General features: G+C 36.6%; 1 protein-coding gene across 1 annotated transcript in view; it reads left to right on the forward strand.

Annotated features, from left to right (window-relative positions):
• The first annotated feature begins 4687 nt into the window (after positions 1–4687).
• Positions 4688–15081, forward strand: part of LOC107714934 (integrin alpha-5-like) — a 27424-nt gene continuing 17030 nt past the window's right edge. Inside the window, exons 1-2 of the mRNA XM_016520933.1 lie at positions 4688–5074; positions 14579–14709. Of these exons, the coding sequence (XP_016376419.1) occupies positions 4878–5074; positions 14579–14709 (328 nt within the window). The 5' untranslated portion in view covers positions 4688–4877. The remainder of the gene's footprint in view (positions 5075–14578; positions 14710–15081) is intronic.

A 15081-nucleotide genomic window follows, 5' to 3' on the forward strand; every position in this document is an offset into this window, starting at 1 on the left:
GACAATTTTTTTGACATGTTCTGAACTTGGGTTCTTCAACAACAACAAAAAGACCGCCAACAAAGTCCCTAAATGTATCAGTGTTGGTCTACAGGATTTTTTAAACCCATTTTATTATCTGCCATGCACAACGTTTGATCGCTTTGATTAATAGCACACCTATTCTCAATAAATCGCATGATTTGAGATATAATTTATGTAGTACAAATGATTTATGCTATGGTCACACTTTATTTTAAGGTCCATTTGTTGCTATTAACAAACCATATGAATTTTGCCTTAATAAACTCCTTATTTGCTGCTTATTAATAGTAAGGTAGTTGTTAAGTTTAGGTATTGGGTTGGATTAGGGATGTAGAATATGTGCTTTATAAGTACTAACAAACAGCCAATATGTTAACAATAGGCATGCAAATAAGCAACTAGTTAACAGTGGGAATTGGTCCCTATACTATAACACTACCTATGCTATAACGTTTAAAAATCCTGTTTTGCGGTTTGTTAAAATATTGACTCTTGTCACAAAAAAATCTTTAGAATTATAAAGATCAAGTCAGTTGCACTCTGCTTCTCAAGTACAATGGAAAGCCCAACCCTCCCACTAGCCAAAATCCCATTCCTTAAACTTGCATCTGTCTGCTAACTCACATAATGTAACAGGTTAGTTAGCAAATATCAGCAACATCAGCTCCCCAAACTTCCTCCCTTTCAAAGGAAAACGTTATAGAAGCACAGAATGAGGGAAAGAAATGCCATGAAAGTTTTTTTACGTGAGAAAGGCAAAAAGTGGAAGTAGCAGGAAGTGAAGGCAGGTCTTTACGTTAGAGGCATTTCCTGTCCGAGTGATGCATATCAGTTTTCTGAAGTTAGGTAAAGGGGTGTGTGACAGAGAGGGAGAAGGAAAAAGAGAGCACTTTGATTGTGTATTTAGAGCTTGATAAGAGATTGCCAGATTAAGACATACTGCCAACACAAATTTGAACATAACTTCACTCTCTCAGAAAACAAAGAAACAGCCTTTTCTTGTTTTAAAATCAAATTACTACCACATAAGACTAATCTAGTATGGAAGTAAAAGCATCTCAGTTTCTTGTTCTCGCTTTTGAAGTTCAAACATCTGAGAACATGAGATTTACTGTCTTTTTCACATTTGCTTTGTTCTTTAATTTTTGACTAAAAACTCCGATAAAGAATCAAATGATACATTTATGGAATGTTTAGGCTTTAATACAAGTCATGAGGAAGCTGTTTCTAAAAATGATTATTTCTAAACAATTAGAAAATATTTGACATCCACCATTCTGTAAATAAAGAAACTTTAATTATACAGTAATGCATTTACTATGAAAGTCTATGGGGCAAGAAAAGACTAACTTACTAATAAATTGACTGACAAATTATGGGCAACTTGCAGTTGAATTTACTTTAAACTTTCTTTAAAAAACTGCACATATTCAGTCTGTTTTAAGTAAAATACATGTTAAGATCAACAAATGAAACTGAACTTCACAATGTTATGTGAGCTTTAGAGCAAGTATGCATGAAGGCCTTGAAGTGAAGGACATGTGCATTTGGTATCATGTGAATATAACACCTGTGCATATATATCTATAAATGCAAATGAATATGAGTATGTATAATATTTACAGTATAGCTGTCTTAAAACAGCTCGCCAGCTGTTTGAAGTACAGCATGCACCACTCACACTATTTTTTGTTGTGCTCACTATTGGTTGCCATGGCAGCATTTGTGAAGTCGCAATTCAAGTATGTAAGTCCCCCACCTACAAATTTGTCCAAGTAAAAGTTTAACCAAATATACAAGGTATTTACAAGCCATATTGTAAAATAGTATTGTATAGGGAACACGTATGTTTTTGAAGTGAAGTATGAAATCAATTTGGCTTTTTCTGTTTAAAACCTCACAAGAAATCTTAACCTAATGTTTCCAGAAAGCTTTCTGTGTGGGGTTACAATTAAAATTCAGTGCTCAGAGTGTGATATCCTGTCAGATATAGTTTTAACAAAAAGTGCTTTTTTTTCAGAAGTGTGACAAACCTCAAGAGATGTCTGACACACAGACGAAAGACTCATCTAGTGTAAAGTGTCTAAACTCAAAGACGCCTTGAATGTTCTCTAGACTCCAGTCATTCATGACAAACCTCTTGACTCAGAATGGAACAACCAAGAACAGCAAATTTCAAGTCAAGTCACTTGGCTACCAAATAGTAACCTATCACTTTCTGTATAGACATACTTAGTCCCTTTAAATACACTCATTGTGTGGGTGAAAACTTAAAAGCATAGTTCACTCAAAAATAAAAATTCAGTCATTATTTATTTGCATTCATGTCATTCGAAACCTGTATGACATTCTTTCTTCTGTGGAACACTGTATCTACAATGAAAATGGATGTGGACCAGGAGCTGACAAGCTCCGAAAAGGACAACAAGCATACCATACGACTCAATATTCAAAGTCTTCTGAAGCCATATGATAGCTTTGTGTGAGGAACAGACTGAAATGTAAGTTAATTTAAGATCGTTACAGTAAATCCTGCATGACAGGCTTGTGGCCATTATTCACTTTTATTGTATTGAGCTTGGACATTCTGCTATAAATACCTCATTTTGTGTTCCACAAAAGAAAGCAAGCCAAATGGATTGCAAAAAATTAAATTTTTGGGTGAACTATCCCTTTAAGTCCTCAAAACCTGTGGGAAAAAAATCACATATGTTCAAAGTATTTGTGTTCTCACACATTAATAGCTATGCTGGACGGCTTTGAAAAAAGTGGCATACCAACTTTGCATATGTAGCACCGCTAGTTAAGACATTTTTTGGCTACCGCCTCCACTTGTTAATGCCCCTTCATGTATGACAACATCCAAGCAATATCCTGAGAATTTTTTTTCGCGATCACCAACTTCACGCACTCAGAATTTAGGCCTACTTTGGCCAGTCTAGTTTGATAACGCTTTAAATTAGTGATGAGAATCGTGACTATATATGAATCCGTTTTTTTCGAGCGGAAAGAATAATTTGAAACTTTGTTTCAAACAACAGATTCAGTGGTTCTTTGCGCCATGACGCAATTACGTTGTGCACGTCGTTCCCATCAGCGTGGCATATTACACGATCTAAACATTTCAATAACGCGATATTTAATGAAACAATGCAAAGGCGCTGGTTTTCCGTTTTACTAAAATACTGTTTATTGAAACCACATCTATTTTTATGTGTGGTTTTGTGCGTAATCGGATAGGTTTGAACGAGATTCTTAGTTCATTGATTCAGTGAGTTGACTCGAGCATAGCTCTCGCGAATGAATCGTTAAGATTCCTTTTGTGGTTCATTTATATGTCGGATTCAAAGGAAAGATTCGTTCACGAATCGAACCTCATTAGTATGAAATAAATGAACATTTTGTGGTCGGTCTGAATTTAAACAAGACGAAAAGTTTGGTTGAAATTGGTGTGGCTGTGGTCCGACAGCTGTGAGCTCCCCCCTTCACACCAAACTTTCCCAAATAGAAGGCTTCTCACGGCGAGTTCCCTGTAGCCACACAGCCAAATTTGGCTCCCCATTTCAATCCCTTGGGCAGAGGCTGAATCAACTATTAAACAACACAGTCTAATTCCAGTCGGTGTAGTGGCTTTTTACAGCTCAGAGACGCGCAATTTCCCAGCTCCGTGTGTCTTGACGGTGTCAGATCTATAAATGGAGATTGCTCAGTGTACAGGCTTGTGTATTATAAACAACATTTCTCCAAATTAAAACTGACTCATAGTCTAATACCTACACGTGGAATTTGTAGTATTGCTCCAAATCAGTGATGGCTTTCTTGGCAAGCTTTATCAGCATTTAGCGTCTATATCTCGATGCTGAGAAGGTTCATGTTGAAGGCAACAAGTTTGGAGATCGTTTTTTGGAGGATAACGAACTTTGAAAACAGCTCTTTCATTGTTTAAAAGGTTAATCATTCATTCAGCTATCTTTGACCACTATGCAAAGAGTCCTTCAAGTGGACAGATAAACTGTTGAACAGGTCACACACGTTCTACGTTTTTTATTTTTCTTCTTTAAGCTAGTATTTTATTTATTTATTTATTTTAATTTTAGTGAACATAATATTTTATCAGTAGCTAATTCTTGATGATGCGTTCCCCGGTTGTACATCAAACCATTAAATTATGTAGGCCTACTTAAACCATAAGTAAAAACTGTCATGACATCATCCTTTCAGGATATGAATTCTACAAGGACAAGTAAGTGTCTCTTCGTTTTTTCCCCTATTTATTTGTTTGTTTGTTTATTTATTTATTTAATTTAGCTTTAAATGGCACAGTGTAGGCTATTATTGAACATAATTATTAAAATACTAAATTTTAAATGTAATTATATGTCATTTTTTAAAATAAACTTAATAAAATTTAAATATCAGCTTTCAAAATGCTTTCTAATCAGCTTTGTAAAAAAATCCCTAAATGGTTTAATCTCGTTGCTTTATTCAATGCATGTCTCCTCATTTGATTAATTAAGTTATCTAACAGCAAGTTGTACAGCTCTTTTTTTTCTCCACTTTGTGAATTGTGCTCTTAGCTCCACCTCTATGGGAGTTTGTCACGAGTGAAAGAACTGAACCTCCTCCTAATACCCCTTCAATTAAGCTGGAGGGAGGACGCAGAAAGGAGAGAAGGGGTCAGATAGACGGAGGCGCGGTACCAGAGCGCTTGGAAAAATAAGGATCCGACTGATACGCTTCACTGAGGCATGCGCTTTGCGTAAGGCAGCATCTTCAGGAGGATTCCGCTCAAGTGCCCTCTTTTGTTCTGAAAGAAGTTTAATAAAGAAGTGGATTGTGACATATCGATTACTATGGGCTCCAAAAGGCACCGTTCAAAGACTTCAGCGTCTTCACACAGCCCGAGCTGCTCTCCAATGGGACTTTCACTGTTGATTCTTCTACCTTTGTCTGTTGCCTTCAACTTGGATGTGGAGAACCCAGCGGTGTATACTGGACCCAACGGTAGTTACTTCGGGTACTCGGTGGACTTTTACATGACTGACTCAAGGTAGGTTTCCTTCTTTGATTTTATATATTGAAATTAAAGAGGCTTGGCTTGCGTTCAAAGACAGTTGCCCAATGTACAGTTATTTAATTATAGACCATGTAAATGCTGTTTAATAACTTTAAATGCCACATATTGGTGTTTTTTGTCCACCCTGCTATTGCTGTTTATCCTGCTATGACTGTGTGGATGTAAGTTTTTCCCTATGCATTTTTATCTTAGAAATGTTAATGTAGGGACACACCTCTCTGACCTCAGAATAGAGTTTTTCACAGTATGAAGTACAGTACCATAGTATGAAGTGTTACTGTCATTCAAATCCAAGAAATGTACTGTTTTATATATTAATGTGATGAAGGAAGACTAGCCAAGTTTTTCAACCGAGGGTCTCTGAATGTACTCAAGGGGCAATGAAACCAGGGGTATCCCCCAACTGTTGTTTACATTCCCAGCACAGTCTGTGCATTGCCATTTAGATCAAAGCTTATCTCCACAGTTGGGGAGCGACAGTCCTATAAGTGTGGTTTTGTGTTTGTTTAGTGCAAGCCTGAAGTGTGTGTGCATTTTTAGATGTGAGCGGATGACAATGCCTCTGTCAGTGGCATCGCTGGTGGTTTTTCTATAAATAGGAATTGACTAGAGTTAATGATGTCATAGTAAGGTACCAGCTCTCCTAAAGGGGAATGAAGATTGCCCCCCATAATTATCCCTGATTGCATGTGTTATGGTCACTTAAACCTTCAACATAATCTAACAGGAGAATCTCCAACCATTCAAAGATGACCGTTGCTAGATTATGAGTAACCCTTGGGAAAAACCTGAACTTTTTCAATGATGTAGATAAGTCACAGAACGCATGTTTTGAGGGTTAAAGACTGATCTTAAGCGATGCTTCATTGCTTGGCTAATATCTCAGAGGAGTGTGTGTGCACCTATAAGTGTGTGTTTCTCCGTTCTGGGTCTATGATGATGTAATTCGGCATGGTATTACAACTCCGAGTCCTTACCCTGTACTTCCAGTCTAATACTCTAGACCGAACGCCCCCCGACTCCTACACGGCATCTTGGCCTCATTCTTATGAACTGTGAAGTCATGGCAAGAGGCAGCTCTCTCAATGATGACTTCATCTGAACTTTTCACTCCCGAGATGTCGTCGTCGTAGAGGAGGATGGATAGGCCTCAAACTGGAGGCTGAGTGAAGGGGTGAAAGAATGTACAATATCAAGAGTTTTCTTCCCAGGCGTTCGATAGAATGTGTATTTCTTAATTTTCCGGTGCTGTATGTCAACCAGCAGCTGTCTGTGGGCTACTGAAATTGACTAACTGATCTTGTGTGTGTGTGTTTTATTCATTAATTTCATTTTTTATAAATTATTAGATTTTTTTAAGCTTTGAAGTTAATTTTATTTTATTAAAATAATTCAGGAATCATTTTATCTTAGATCCTCTCTAAAGTATCAGTGCTATCAAAACATACATATTCACTAAATTCACTCCTATACGACTTCAAATCATCTATGCAATATAAGTTAATTTATTGCATTATATTTTAGCTGTTTAGTGTTTACTATATTTATTTGTTGAATTTTTGACGGTTACCCTATTGAATGGCTGTGCATTTTTGGATTTAAATATTTTTTAACTGTTAGCATATGTAAACATTTTTGACACAGAATTTCATCTTTTTGAGCACAAAAACATGTCTTTTATGGAAACCCCCCTTAGAACCAGGTCTGGTCTGTGTTTCCCAAAAGCATCGTGAGCCTAATTAGATTGGCTCCGGTGGTATCTACAATGTTGTCTACCATTTACTTGGCTTACGATGCTTTTCAGAAATGCAGTCCTGAATGTGGTCTGATTCTGAAGGACACAAATTTATTCAGGGCCTCCTTAAAACTCACTAACTGACTAATCAGTCGGACAACCCAACACTGAGTGAAAATATGTAGTTTTGGACCTTTCTATTACGTCATGCCATAGTTAGAAGTTACAGCAGTTTAAATGGCATACTTCCTGCTATGTATTTGGTGAAAAACAGTAGGCTATGTAAGAAAAGTTGTAAGTCTGAAACCACAATATTCATAAAACAATAGGCGAAAAGTACCCGGATGACTTCCTACTTTCGGACACTTTACTATCCCAAGAGGCCATGGGAGAGGATTTGTGAATGACAATGAAGCAACCCAACTGACGCTGTAGGTCACATGACAAAGACAACATGGCGAATATGGTATGCCTGGATGACATTCATACTACAAACATCTATACTATATAGAACATACTTTTGTAATGGCCACAAAGTAACTACTTATTTAAGAGAAGTGCCTTATCAGAGAGTATGCAATTGTGGACACAGCCATTGTCTGATTTGCACCAAGTTCATGTTTATTTAGTGGATACAATGGTAATTTCATACTCAGTACTGACACCTAGTGGCGTGGATGCTTTATCAAATGCAAAGGTAACATTTTTCATATAAATATTGTTGCTGAAAGCCCTATTTGTATGAATATTGTAATTTATTCTACAAGAATATATTAGATGTTTTACTTGATTAAGAGATAAATGTTTTCGTGTGGAAATTGATATGACAAATCTTCATCTCAGTATCTTTTTATTTTATTTAGCCGTAAGTTTTAAGTGGAAAAGTGAGAGTGTTAGACATAAATAAAGATACATCAAAGTTAACACAATTCTCACTCTTCACTTCCTTAAAATACACCTTTTAGCATGTTGTTATTATGCTTCCACTTCAACTTCCCTCTGGTTTGATAGTTAGTGCATTAATTGGCATAGCAGGTAGTGCAGAGCTGGCTTTTTGCGAGTCCAGCCAAGTGCTCTAGATATGGCTGACCTCTCAGCACCTGGTGTAGTGATGTTGATTTGAACCATATCCTTTGGGAGGAAATGTTTTTGTGGTGACATTTAAAATCTGCCCGTGTAAAACGGGGTGGGGGCATTTATCAGATCAACAGTCGAGGGCATGTGTGCCGTTTTAACGGTTATTCCAGACCAGCACAACACTGGAGCAGACATTGCACAAGTGTTTTTTTTTACGAGGCTGTGAAGTTTTATTGTTGGAACTAGAGATGGTTGTTGCATCTTGCAACATTCCAATGCATTTTGCAAACGTTGAAACCGTTTGACTGCGAGTGAATCCGTTAATCATGTGATTCATTTTCTTGCACAAAGTTTCATTTTTTGTATTAATACAAGGAGATTTAGTGACTGCTTTCTGGTTTTCCTCCATTACTATGCAGTTCTCCTCAGGGCTCTTGGCACGCCAGCTTTGTGAGTGAGTTGTCGTCCCCCAGTGCCAGCTGACCCAGCAGTCACTGCTTTGTTCATCATCTTTGGGCCGCAACTCCCAGACAGCAGAACAGAGCACGTGCGGATCAGGTCTAGCGAGCAGATGGGGGCCACAGAAAGATCTTCTTCGGCCCACTTTTATCCATCTCGTTATTAACTGCTTCCATCAAAACCGCTTAGCTGCTTAACGATGCAGAGACAGACTGGCATCCGAGTTAATGCTCGCTGGCGTCGCGCAAAGGAAAACACCCAAAAACGAACCGTCCGGGCCTTGAATTTCACTTTGGCTTTCTTTGCTTTTGAAAATGTTAGTTCATTGAGGTCATTGGATTTTTCTTGATGTCGGAGAGTTGCAACAGTGTACACTTTGTGTTGGATCCGCTCCACATTTTCTGGGAGGACGTGGTGTGCTATCACTGTAACCGTTTTTGCTAATAACAACATTCAAATTCTGCTTGCCTTTTGAATAGCTTGATAATTGTTCAATTTTGTTTGTGCAGAGTTTCAGAAATCTTCCTAAGGCCACAAACTGCAATCAGTCTTAAGCATTACACTCTTGTTAATATGTCTGGTGGCCATGGGAAAACTGAGATAATCACAAATAACTAAAGTTACTTACAGAAGTGACTGATGATGGTAATGAATTGTTCTTGGCGTGCATATTGAAATCCAATTAGATTGATTGATTTTGTTGTTTTTTGACACACAAAGATAGGAAAAACACTACCATTCAAAAGTTTGGACACTGTGAGATTTTTAAAATGTTTTTAAAACAAGTCTCTTATGCTCAGAAAGCCTGAATTTCTTTGATTAAAATACAGTAATATTTTGAAATATTTTATTTTAATATATTTTAAAATGGAATTTAGATATTCCTGTGTTGGCAAAGCTAAATTTTCAGTAGCCATTACTTCAGTCTTCTGTGTCAAATGATTCTTCAGAAATCATTCTAATATGCTTATTTGTTGCTCAAGAAACATTTCTTCTTATTATCAAGTTTTAATTTTTTTTGTGGAAACTGTGAAGCATTTGATGGATAGAAAGTATCAATTTAAAAATCTTTACTGCTATTTTTGATTTAATTTTATGCATTCTACCTGAATTAAAGTTTTAATTTAAAATATAATATCCTTAAACTTTCAAACAGTAATGTGCTAAGTCCTAATGTAGTATACAAAGCTTCCCCGAAAATTCCCTGTTTGTTTCTTTTTTTTCATGCAGTTTTCTGTGCCATTTACAATGCCATGTAATGATGGCAGATGGAGGTTTTGTGTGTTTTGTCTGCTTGTGATTTTCTTGCACCTTCATTAGCAGCCAGTGTGGTTTCTTGGCAAGCTTAAGCATTTATAACAGCGTTCGAGTGACATAAGTTAAACAGCTGGATGATAATGAAGTATGGAATGGGTGGGAGAATGTTTTAAGCAGAAGGTGGTGGAAATTAAGGCATTTGCCATCTGATGGCCTCTAACCATTAGTGCCATTAGTTTTGCGCGATCAGCATCTTTCACTCAACGTTTTCTCACCACAACTTAAGTAGATGATATATGTGGTGTGCCAATTCATTTTTATAGTTTTAATTCTGGTCTGATTACCAAACCTCAGAAGCGATGGGTTAACTGTTTAGATGTCCTTTGCCTCAGTGGTGAGTATCTAGCAAGCGTAGCATTTTAGTGGTAACGTATTCAAGCCGGATTTTCAGACTAACTCAATTAGCTTAATTACAGCCACCCCTAGAATGGTGTTTGCATCTTGGTTTGAATCGGTGGTTGTCTCTCTCAGAGATACCACAAGGGGTGTTAAAGTTGTTTTTCTTCCTTAAAGTAAAATCAAAACTGACTCTGTTTACTTTGTGTTCCCGTTTTTATTGCGAGTGATTCTTTGGTGCTTTGCTTCTGAAATGATTTTGAAGAATGCTTCAGGTGGTTTTTGTCATACAATGAAAGTGAATGGGGTCCAAAACAAAATCAAACCCTGTTGATTTTCATTGTATAGACAAAAAACAAATTGAAATGTTTCAAAATATATATTTGTCATACAGGTTTATGGAAGACATGAGTGTAAGTAAATGAAGGCCCACTGTTGCAAAAATCCAGCACTGACCTCTGACCTTCGCAATAATTCTGATCAGCAACTACTTACAGATGCTAATAACAGTTAAAGCAAAATTTGTTCTCCATATAACAGAGTTGAAACAACATTCTGTTGTTCTCTTACAAGGCCAGATTGTTTTAATTAAAATTAGCTTCACTTTGGCATTTGTTCTGCTGGAAGGCCCCCTGAAGTCTTTCTCATTTTATGTGGAGCTGTTACAAAAGCTAGCATCTAAGCCAAGAGCAATCTGGCTCATATCATTATGCTAATGTTAGCCCAACATTTAAGCATTTAGTGGAGAAAATAAAGAAATTTAAGAGCGATGTTACCCCCCCCCATAAAATAAACCCCCATTACATGCTAATTGTTTCTTATTTACAGTTCTTTCAGATCGTTATCAAAACGGCACAATTTAGGCTACGTTTCTTGAGTGTCAAGTGGAAGACAGTTATTTTCAGCAATTTTGTGTTTCTAAGTTTCCTGATAGTGAGTTTTGTATATTATAATTTTGCATCAAAGTGGCATATTTGAATGTGCATTTAGGTCTTATTTAATGTGAGAGTAGCCTATGTGTGCCACATAATTAGGTTTTTGTTTTGCATATAAATGCACAAAGTTACTTGCTTTCTCATGCTTAAACAGAAACATTGTGGTGTAATTTTTTATTTTAAATGAATGAATATTTAAAACATGACCTGGTTTTGCATTACGTGGAAACTTCCAGTGACTTTCAAGATAAAACTCCAACGTAATGAGACTAAATGAGTGTAATTTATCATAACAGAAGTGCAATGACTGTAGCTGCACTGTAACTGTACACTTGTGAGCAGTCAGCCAAAGCAGTAGTGTAAGTGTACAGCGTTCCAGGAACTTGAGCAGAAGAGCGCAAGTGCTTGGGAAAGCTAGTGAATTTGCAGCTGTTGCGTTTCACATGCAACATAGCAACATAACATTTCATCAGACTAGTGCACTTGAGTTCATTCATAGTGTGCTGGGTTCAACTGAGGTGGACCAGCCTGTTCACATTTTAGTTTTTTTTAAACATTATCTGTAGGTGTTATTGGGAATTTTGTAAGATGCCCTAATTCCCAGGAGAAAGCCATCATAGGAATCTGGGATTGACATTACACCTCAGCTGGGGTTCTATAACACCTCTGGGACACTCCCTCTGTCCATACACGCATATGGCGGAAAAATGGGATACTCTGTCGAAGCCGGAAAAAGGCATTGTTTTGGTTCCCCCCTTATAAAAACAAATGGAGCGTCTGCTCTTTGTGTGTGTCTGTGTGTGGTTTGTGCTCCACTTGTAGTGGCCTTGAAATGTGGTGACCCCAACAAACATTTCCATGTTTAATGTCCTCCTTATTTATCCGTTGATCCATTGTTCAGGCCTTTTCTTTTTCATCTGGCATTCCTCCCAGTGCAGTATTTGGAAACTGTCCTATTAAATTATTCAGTTCTTTTACTGTCATTGTGCAACAAATTTTGTTGCGTGACTTCCAAAGCATGGTAAAAAAAATAGCAAAGACAAAGACAGAAGAAAACCCCAAAACATTGAAAGCCAGTTTAGAAATATGATGAATTGGCTTTTATTTTTATAGTTTCAGTTTTCATTTTAGTTAAAGTTTAAGGAATTTTATTATGTTCTTTTGTCATTTATTTTATTATTATTATTTTTTTTTTCAGTTTTAGTTGTTTATATTTTAAAACAAAGGCAACATTTCTGATTTTCAGTTTTTTTTTTTTTTTTTTTTTAAAGTAGAATGTTTTTATTTTTACACCATAATATAGATTTGTTTAAATTATCACAAAAAATTTAATAATTTCTTTATAGGGTGTTCCCATCGCTACTCTTTTAATTGATTTTTTTGACTTAGTGGCAACAGAATGTCACGTATTTCCATAGTACAGGATCGTCCTTCAGCTTACGACCTTGATGATGATGCTCTCAAATTTTCAATTCTTTGCCTCCAGACACACTTTATTTGTAAATAACAGCTGAGAAAATCCAGCCCTCTCATTTAGGATGTGGTCAACGAATTGTCTTCTGCTTGCTCTGCTGTTTTCGACTCAAGTGGTCATCTGGTCCTACCTATAGGACTCTATCTCTGCAGTCCATCTAAAGTGTGCTTGATTCTCCATGGCTGACCGAAGGGTTCACTGAATACAGCCTTTGTAAGGAAGCCCTCTGTTACGCATGACCGAGACCAGCCCAGGGGGCAGGAAAGGGTGTTCTCTTCCTGTACCTTAACCCCCCAGAGATGCCCTTAGTGCCCTCTTACAAACACCTCCACACCCCCATCCCCCGTCTCTATGGACCAGCCTTAATGACAGGAAAGATAATAGTAAGTTTACAGACAATGAGGTCATGGCGGCACTGCACCAATCCATGCCGGCTTTTGGAAAATTAGACACAGATTAGAAGAGCAGGGACTGTGGGAGTGGATGTCTAACTGTTGGGTACATTTCAGAGAGCTTGTTTCGAATGTCAAATCTCAAGAAACAATGTGCTATTACCTTTCTAAATGGTCATTCTCATAATTTTCTCCTGACAGATGACAAAACAGGGAAAAAAAATCTTGTAGATTCACGCTATCGTTCAAAAGTTTAGGGTCGGTACGATTTAAAAAAAAAAAAAAGTTTTTGAAAGAAGTCACTACTGCTCACCAATTTACTTGATCAAAAATACCATATAAACTATGGAAGCTTTTTTCCACCACGGAATAACAAAAATAAAAGCTAGTTGCGACTTTTTAGCTAACAACTCTGACTTCTGATATGAACTCACAATTGCGAGTTACAATGTCATAATTGCAAGATAAACTGACATTTTTTTCTCACAATTGTGAGATTGCCACACAATTCTGACTTTATATCTCACAGAATTGCCAGATGTAAACTCGCCATTGTGAGAAAAAGTAGCAATTAACTTTTATATTTTTTATTCAGTTGGGGAGACAAGCTTCCATAAAAAACAGTAATATTGTGAATATATAAAAATTTAAAATAAAGCTTTTTATGTCAGTGAAGCATCACATGATGCTTCAGAAATCATTCTAATATGCTGATTTGGTGCTCAAGAAGCATTTTTTTATTATTATCAAAGTTGAAAACGGTTGTTCTTAATATTTTTGTGGAATCCATGATAAATTCTTTAGAATTCTTTGATGAATTAAGTTCAAAGAACAACATATATAATTTAACACAAGATTCCTGTCGCTTTTGATTAATTTAATGTGTCCACGTTGAATAAAAGTATTCATTTCTTAAAAACAAAACAAAAAAAATCTTACTGGTCCCAAACATTTGACTGTGTACTTAAAAAGAAGGAATCAAGCCATATTTAGAGACCAGAATATCAGACAATTTTGACTTGAGCCTGTAAGAAACCACCTAGCAACCAAGTAGCAACACACTAAACACCAATCAGAACATCTTAGAAACCACATAGCAACGTTCTGGCACTCAGTTGCAGTTTTAAACAGCTGTTCCTGCTTTTTTTTTTCTCGTCCTGTCCAACCACAATTGTTTATTCCTCTCTGTTGAGAAGTTTGTTTGGTTTATGAAGTTTTGACATGTGCATTACTTGGAGATCATGCTTTTAAATATGTGGCTATGTTTGTCTGTATCGTATGTGTTCAAATATTTGGTTGTGTTTGTGATAACCCAGGGAGATAAACAGCTGTAGAAGCAGCACTAGCTTGACTTCAGCAGTCTCGGCTCTTGTTTTCTCATTGACTTATTACCCAGTGGGCCTGGAGTGTGTGTGGTTGTGTGTTGGCGGTCACATGTTGCCAACCAAGTTACTAACCATTGCACATGGCCACACTGTTACATATTCAGCTATGGTCGATTATGAGACAGTCCATTTTCTCGAAAATCATAAGTTGTCTGCTGGCCTTTATTAAATGTCTTCTTCTTCAACATAGAAGGATAATTGTTGCTTTACAGCTCTGATGTTCAAATCCGAACCCTTTAACAAAGCTTCCTGTAGACTTTTTGTGAGTTGGAACACTGTTGTATTTGTCCTGTTCTCTTATAAATATTCCTCATAGTCTTATTAGTATGCTAACAGCTTCCTTCATCTTTTTTTTCTCTTTGAACAGTGTGAGTATTATAGTTGGAGCACCCAAAGCCAACACCAGCCAGCCCAACATCAGGGAAGGAGGATCAGTCTTCTACTGTCCATGGAGCCTCAGCCAATCACAATGCAGCAGCATAGAGTTCGATATACAGGGTAAGTCTCACTGACCAGTGGATGTGGGTGATCACTAAAGATTAAACTCAAAAAGCTGTTCAGGGTGTCATATTCATAACAGAAGTGCAATGATTGTAATGATTACTGAGATACTGTTATAGTTTTTAATATTTTGAATGTTTTTTTTTAAATATATATTTTATGTTTTCATTTTAATTTTCAAAGTTTTAATAATCTGTTGTGTTTTTGTCATAATTTTTTTTTAAAGTTTGTTAAGTTTTAGGTATTTTAGTGCTTCAACATAAACTTAATGAACTTCAACAAGCTCAAATAAAATTCCTTTTAAAAAAAATATATATTTTATTTTATTTTAGGTAATGGTTATATTATTACAAGTAATGGAAATTTATT

The sequence above is a fragment of the Sinocyclocheilus rhinocerous genome, unplaced genomic scaffold (genome assembly GCF_001515625.1).
Source record: "Sinocyclocheilus rhinocerous isolate Xijiao unplaced genomic scaffold, SAMN03320098_v1.1 scaffold28, whole genome shotgun sequence".
Taxonomy (NCBI): Eukaryota; Metazoa; Chordata; class Actinopteri; order Cypriniformes; family Cyprinidae; genus Sinocyclocheilus; species Sinocyclocheilus rhinocerous.